The sequence below is a fragment of the Chondrus crispus genome, genomic scaffold, assembly GCF_000350225.1.
Source record: "Chondrus crispus Stackhouse genomic scaffold, scaffold_241, whole genome shotgun sequence".
In the NCBI taxonomy this organism is placed as follows: domain Eukaryota; phylum Rhodophyta; class Florideophyceae; order Gigartinales; family Gigartinaceae; genus Chondrus; species Chondrus crispus.
In genome coordinates, this window is record NW_005179116.1 from 77,130 (window position 1) to 85,101 (window position 7,972).

Sequence of the window (7,972 nt, forward strand, 5' to 3'; positions counted from 1 at the left end):
CCGGGCATGGCGACCCCAGGGGAACCGGAGACGGCTCAGCGGTAGGGGCGCGGACCGTTCGTAGACCGCGCCCAGCCACCTCGTCGAGCTGTGCGATGCACCTCGGTGGCCCTCCCCCGACGGACGGACAACGTCCCATGGCGATCCGGGATGACCGGAACGCCCTTGGGCCCTGTACGGATCAGGGCGCGGCGGAGGGGGTGGCGTTGGCACGGCTCCCGTGGAGCCAGAGGGACCGGCCGAAGCCATCGGCAGCGGTAGGCCACGGGCGGCAGGGGAACCCGACCGGAGATGACCTTCGCCGGCGTGGTACGCTGGACCTCCGGCGACGCCGACCACGGAGGTCCCCAACTCCCCCGAGATCGTGGAATCCCGGGACGGACGCGTCTTCTGGAAGGCGGTGAGCTGCGACGACGGAGCCGCCGCTGCGGGCGAACCCGCACCCGTAGGACGGAGAGTCGGCAGCGGGGCCCCGATTGACCCCGACGAACCAGGGGGAGCACCCCCTTCGCGCGACGGAGAGGGGGAGTTGCTCATGACACGGCCGCAAAGTAACGACGTAGAGGAATCTCGGAGGAAGGGAACGAGCGATCACGAGAGCGAGGGAAAACAGAGGTGACTGAGCCGCAGAAGTGGTGCAGGCAACGGCTCGCCACGGGGATTATACGAAGAAGGATACCCCCCCGGTCGATACGACTAACCACCGCCGCCCGGTCTAAAAATAGAACGAATTACGGAGGGCAACCACGACGGCAGAAGCTCCACGGGACGGCCTTCGGTTCAGACAGCGGTGCACCGCCCAACGGAATTCGCGGAGGACAGGAAAGACGATCGCCGAATTCAGGACCAACCCCCTTCCGCCACCGCCGACGACGACCCCTGAGACTCGCGGCGCCCCCTCGACGCGACCACCGTCGCGCGCGCGACGTAAGGCGCCGCCACTACACGGCGACGAAGAAGTGGAGACAGGCCTCTACGCGCCAGCCTATATACCCGACGAAAGAGCGCCGACCGTCGGCAAAGCCACCCACGCTCCTCGATGCCGTGCTCTCACCCTCGGCGGTCGACCGAGCGACATCAGAGGCGAGTGGCTGGGGGTCAACGGGAGGAACGGCACCCGCGCTCTGGCCCGGCATGAGGGGGGGGGCAACACGCGATGACGCGTCGAACCGAAGGTAAGCAGGCGTGGTTCGCGGAAGGGGACTGAAGGGGGGTTGGCCGACGCAATTACGCTAGGCGACGAGCCACGTGGGACAGGACACTACGGGGTTCTACAACTGGTGTTGGCGGGGAGAGGGAGAGCGACAGGATCCTCCCACGTCGCAAGGTACAGAACGAGACCCCCCCCCTCTGCTGTCGTCTACGGCGGCTCAAGCTCGCGAGCTGTGGTGTGAGAAGGTACGGCGACCACCGCGGAGGAGGCTGACCGACGGCTATGTCATAAGGAGAGGGTACCCATAGGGCGCGGAGCTCGCAGTACAAGACGGAACCACCGACCGGTCGTGGTAAGGAGGGGACCGCGGGCAATTCGAAGGGGGATGCCGCCTCCCGTCACGGTCTACCGACCCCCAGGAAGAGGACGTATACGCCAAAGGAGTCGCTCTATTTCCGAGGACTGCGGGCTTGGCTCGCACGGCGCTTCGGGGCACTCATCACCCCCACCACGGCGGAAACAAAAGAGGACCCACCGAATCGCGGGGGAGTGGACCTCCCCCGCACAGAAGAAGGACACTCGCCGACGTCGCGTTCACGTGACGGAGGCGGCGAGTGGGAGGGCCAAGACGCAGAGCGGTTCCGCGCGCCTCATCGCGGAGAGAAACGCGCGCACGGAGACGAATGACCTCGGAGGAGCAGCGACGGGGCGGGAAAGACGGCGCAGACACCAAGCGGTGCCGAGACGAGAACGCGACCGACAGTGACAATGGATTGGAAGGATCCTGCGCGCGAAGGAGGTGGAGAAGGACCGAGGGCGAGCAAGACCTGATTGAACCGGAGGCACACCCCCCCTTACCCGCACACGTGAACGCGGACGTTCACGCCTAAGGGGGGGGCCGTGTAGCATAACCGCCGGCTACTGTACTATACATTAGATTTAGAATTAGATCTAACGCTGTAAGGTACGGACCTTACAGCGTGCGCGCGCGCATACCTTACAGCGCGCGCGCACTAACACGTGTACCCCACGTGTAGCACACGTGTGCTGTCAGCCCCGACGGCTGACAGCGTTACAGTGCGGGCCGACCCGCACTGTCTACAGTAAGCCGACTACAGTACAGTCCGTACTGTACTGTAGACGGTTAATTAACTTGTACAATAAATATAGGGAGCGACCGCGGCGGAAGGGAGGACAGGCAACCCTCCACCGACGGTCGACCACCCAGCTTACTCTACTCAAACCGCCGTTCCGCGAGTAGTTACCACCGAGCGGGTAGAGGACGCGCGCGACACCGCGACGAGCTGCGGTCCGCCTCCGCCCGTCAGTACCGGAACGTCAACCGGTACTGCTCCGGGGCGTCGAGGCGTCGATTCACTCGCCTACGCGCGCGTCCCCGCCGACCACGCTCTACCACCCGCTACCGGCCCGCTTCCGGTGGCGTTGGTTGGTTCAAGACCCTCGGTACGCCGATCCGGGGTCTTCCGCCGAACATCGCGAACACCCCTCCGCCGTGTGTGGGGTGTTTATGCAACAAACACAAGCTGGCACAAGTCGCCACAAGACCTTATCAGGTCCGAAGATCGGATCAACATACGGTAGTCATTGCCATTGGCGATCAGGAGGAACGCGTATCGCGAGACAGGGTGGAGTTAGCCCCAAGCCCGATGGACTATGCGCCGATAACTGGCCTACGGCAAGCGCTACAGTTCCTGGGAGAGCCGGAGCTAAACGAAGAAGGAGAGGTAATGGAGGACGAGGAACGTCCTCACACCCATGCGCCTACGACGAGGGACCAGGATAATTTAGTTGGTCGAACGCCGACAACGGAGACGCCTCCAGACCTACGCGAGTTTGGAAAGTCCAGAGAAGAGGATGAGTTGGAAAATTTTTGGAAGGGGGAAGGACAGTTGGACACGCAGGAAGAAGGAACCGAGAGTCAGGAGTATGTGATCGACAAGATCGTGGACCATGGCTACGACGAGGAGAAATTAATTCTCAAAGTGAGGTGGTATGGGTATACCATCGAGGACGCAACGTGGGAACCTATTGAGCAGATCCCCGGTAGCGCGGCCGTCACGAATTTCCGAAGGAAGAAGCTACCCTTGCCGCCGCAACTCGCGCGCGCGCAAGCAGGGTAACCCCTGTCAGGAAGTCATCGAGTTGGAATTGGTGATTTGGATCGCGGCGCAAAGGTAGAGAGAGTAAGAACACTCGTAAAACGGCGGTGTCACAAGGGGAAGAAATAGAGATAAGGGAGAGTGGTAGGAGCCAGGACATCTTCCCTCGGGTTCCGCACATGAATGGAGAGACGTACGCCGCCCCACTGAAAAATTGAAGCGCCACTGTAGTGTCAGGCTGAGGTAATTTACCTCCTTGGATACGATCACACGTGGCCGCCACGCGCACGTGAAGTGACGCCCGGATCGATGATCCGCCCTCATGGGGCGTGATTTGACCAAAAGAAATTAGGAATGTCGACAACGAACTGTGAAATGCTCGAAACGAGTTGGGAATCAAAGTCCAGTCATGCCTCAAAAATTATTCCCAAAAATTGAGGAAAATTCACCGCAGACGCGGTCCGCACATGATGTGGAGGCTCGATCACAACAGTGGGCGACGCAAAAATACTCTAAGTCGCCGAGCCTTCCCTGATCAAACATGACCTTGATCGCCATACTCGCTCCTAACACACCCATCATGCTCGACGAGCAAGAGAATTCGTCCCCCTGGGATATTGTCAAGTGGACATGGCGAGGACCACACGCAACCCATTGCGCAAAACGCACACAGAGGGCTTGTCCCCCCCTCTCTAACAATAACGAGAAGCTCGCCAGTGGCGAACGCAGACGACCCCTCGCCTCTCAATAAGTGTGACTTAGGTCCTGTAGGACTGTTCACCCCGTTTATCGACGTCGTCTACTCCCTTTCATCAACGCTGTCAAAGGAGGAGAAATTAGTCCTGAAGATTACGCAGCGTCGAGCCACATCGATGACCCACACGTCATTTTATCCCGGACGATCTACTTACAAGCTGACTGCTGTATCTGTTTTTCTTTCCTTTCCTGTTCTCTGTGTTTTCTTTCTTTTGTGTCTGTTTTTTTTACTGTTTTATTTTTTATTGTGAAGTCGAGGAGGCGACCCTGCACAGCAGAGGTCCGTTAGCAAGTTTATAAGGAACAGGAGAAAGAAGACCCCCTCGACCGATGGTGGAACCGACCACGAATTGTCGCACGACGGCAATCCGGACGTGGAAAGAGAAGTAAGGAGGAGAGCGTCAGGATCACGTCAAGAAAGGGGCAGAGCCCCATATCGCGGAGAAGGGAAGTGTACAAACGCTGTACAAAAAGAGGAGGTATACAGGAAGAGGAGAGGACTTGAGGAAGCGCACTGCAAGTAAGAGTAGGGAATTGGAAAAGAGGACACAGGCAGTGAAAAAAGAGGAGGAAAAATTGGCAGAAGCTAAACGCGGATTACGGAGACGAAGGCGACAGAAAGTGATGGACCGTAGAGTGAAAAATGCCGCAGTACGAGAAACGACGGTTGCGCCACGAGGCGTACGCACCAGGTTATTGTGGGAAAAGGGAGCCCCCTCCGAAAGGGAAAACACGGTCAGCATCATGGTGCCTTATGATTTTTTTTGGAACCGCTCTCTGAGAGGAGACAGATGAGCAACATTTCGTTGACGGACGTTGGTGCCTTTGTTTGGTAGGGACTCGAGGATCAAGGTCTAGGATGCCGCTGTGCAATGGAAACGAAACTCTTACGTGTCTGTTTGTATCATGGTGACAGTGGAACACGTTACGCAGTCGCGAGAAAGGCTAAGGTGCACGGTCACTGCATTACGGTGTTCTCAGTCGGTGATAAGAGTCGCCTAGAACTTCTACAGTAGGCTCGAGAGTGAGAAGGGTGAGGAGCGACGCGCTGTAGAACGTTGAAAGCTCGATGACAATTTAACTCGAACGCTGACACAGGACCCCTGCTCTGCAGACGATGAGCAAGGAAGAAAAGGAGGTTGACAATTTCTCAATTACGGGACTTACACCAGAATCATCTTTTGGGAATCGAAGGAAACAGCGAGAGCTCCGTATCGAGAAAGAAAAGGGAGAAGACGAAGCCCTAGACTATGAATAAGAAAGCGAACGTCGCCCGAGTAAAGGGAGGTCAGCCTTGGAAAAGCGAGAGGAAGTCAGAAGGGGACCGATCGAGAGTCAGTCGAAATTGAGTCGAAGTCCCAAGTGCGCTATCACGTTACACGTGGCCGTCGTGTCGAGCACCGTGGGAATATAATAATCTGCGACGCAAGGGACGAGCTACACTGAAAGCCGTGCCGGACGGAGAACACCCCAGAACCAGGGAGGCCTACGCCCGTTGACTCGATTACAGACTCCGGCATACCAAATAAGACTCCCCACCCCCCACGATGCATCGCTCTACACTCGCACGCTGCCATCACCCAACTCGCATTCTCGAACTAACCCGATCGTCAGATCGTGATCCACCATCGTTCTCCCACCAAGCGTACCAACCTCACCAAAGACCGGAAGTAGTCGGTACACAGTGAGTAGGACCTGCGAAGAAAAAAAGGGGGGGGAAACAAAGAGTGGGAGAAGAAATAAATATGAGGAGATGCGACCGCAGAGGCGAGGCGCTTACAAAAAGAGGAGGAAGACGGTAACAGGGGGACTCAGCTTGACGAGAAAGCAAAGGACAAGAGAAGGTACTGAGGAAAAGAGGACGAAAAAACGGACGAAACGGGTGCGACCGCTTTTGCGGGGGCGCACCAAGAAAGCAACAAAAAGAGGAGGAAGTCTAAAGACCAAGGTTTGACCGGAGACGAACAGGAGGGTTACGCGAGGACAAGAGGATGTGATTGAGGCTGTTCCAGCGCAGGAAAGGACTGCAACACACTCGCGTACATGTCGCGACAACGCAGTTATAATTGCAGTGAGATGTTGATCCAGAGACTTAGAATATTCTTGCCGCGCGCATGGCGATCTCCCCGTAAACTGATCCGTGCCGGGAGAGGGCGAAAATTGAAGGAAAATCAAAGAGAAGGTAAAGAGAGGGAAAACGGAGAAGAGGAAGATTCAGTGACCCGCTGGGTAAGAGGATGAGGTGGATTTGAAAAGAAGGGACGGAGCCACCGAGGAACGTACAGGACAACGTTTTACATGGGGGACCCCAGGGTGTCGCTGCTAGTCAGACGACACGCCGGCAAATTAAGGGGATGCTACCGGCAGGTGAAGAGTGTAGCATGACGGATGAGGACGCACGGAGGCGTCACGGGGTCGCCTTGTGAAGAGACGTCCCTTCCGGAAGGGATGTGAGGAGTCGAGCGAGGACCCTAAGGTCGTCCAGAGAAGCTCCTTTGATGGATTCGGGGGACACGCCATGAGCCCTAAGAAGGGCCACGTAAGCCGCAGACACAGGGCACCCTCGCCTAACATTTTTGGGAGAAGGGAACGTTGCGTCACGCCGCGATGGTTTGAATTGATGCACCAGAGAGGGGACGGGGAAAGTGAGCCTCCCTTCACGTTGGGGCACCTCACGAACGGACAAGCTTTCCGTAGCCGTAGAAGCCGAGTGCACGACTTCAACGACTGAGGCGACAGGGAGGCTACCGGGAGTGAGTGGCGAGGGAGAAAGGGGCGCGGACCTCAGCTGGATCGGCGGGGCTGCTTGAGCCTTTGGTTTGGTAATGATGGACGGGGGAGTCGATGACTTCTCAGGAGGGCGGTCGTGATCCACAGGAAGCAAAGGAGATGATGGACGGGAGCACAGAGCGGGGCGCTCGTGGATCCGTTGTCGTGAGCAGGTCATCGCTCGGAAGGGGAATCTGATTTCCAAACCGCCGACTCAGTTGAGCTTCGGCCGCCGAGCATAATGACCCAGACCACGGATTGAACCAGGCATAATCCCCTGCAGCCTGATGCGATCGCCCCGGAGAGAATGACGCACGTCGATGGGAGAAGGAGCGGGATGAATCTCGACAAGAAATGCTATCCCAATCCACGGTGTCTATTCGGTCCAGCAATGTATGCAGCTCCAAGTCCACGTCGGCTCCGCCCAGTGGGACGGTGTAATCTAGTGAGCGCATGAGATCGACAAGCTTCGGGGGCAAGAACCACAGTCTCCAGCAGTCATACGCTTCCCAGATCAGAGTGGCAGCTACCTTAACGCACCACTCTGTGAGGAAGACGACCCACAAACCATGGCGCCGGTTCTGTAAGTAACTGCCAAAATAGGTGAAGACGGGACCAAACTCGGACCAAAAGCCCTGGCATACTTCATAACGACCCCACCACAATGGGATAGGCTGGTAACGGTTTGCGTAGTGCACCCGCGCTATCTCTCGAGCCTCGACCATTTGATACGCGACGAAGTATCCGGTTTCGGACCTTAATCGACGCTCCAAGCGTACAGTATGGTTGAGGAAGCTGAGATTCCCACGTTTGAGATGCCGGAAATTTTCGGGGATGAGGGGCTGCGTCCAAAAGATTGCATCGTTTGACACGATGTGCTGATCATGCCAACGACGATCCGCCTCCCTGACAGGGTCACCCATGCTTGACGCTACGAAATTGTCTAAGTAAGACCGTTCGCCCTCAGTGCGAAACTTCCACGTGTCACAATAGAAAGTGGAAGGAATCAAAGCGTCCGTCATGAAGAGGTCCAGCCGTTCAATGACGGCCTGCATAAAGCGCATTGACAGCGCTTGACGACCGCGAGGGGTAGAATGTCGGAGGATCGATGGAGGAATGGCTATTCGAATACGCCAATCATGGGAACGTACGGCTGACATGGGGAGGTTACCGG

At 57.3% G+C, this 7,972-nt stretch overlaps 1 protein-coding gene; it reads right to left on the reverse strand.

The window, feature by feature from the left end:
* Nucleotides 1–6,297: 6,297 nt before the first annotated feature.
* CHC_T00004697001 (hypothetical protein) lies at nt 6,298–7,721 on the reverse strand. XM_005715949.1 is given in 2 exon segments: nt 6,298–6,881; nt 6,882–7,721. 1 exon segment carries the CDS (start codon nt 7,719–7,721, stop codon nt 6,882–6,884), a length of 840 nt encoding a protein of 279 aa, XP_005716006.1. The 3' UTR covers nt 6,298–6,881.
* Between the last annotated feature and the right edge of the window lie 251 nt (nt 7,722–7,972).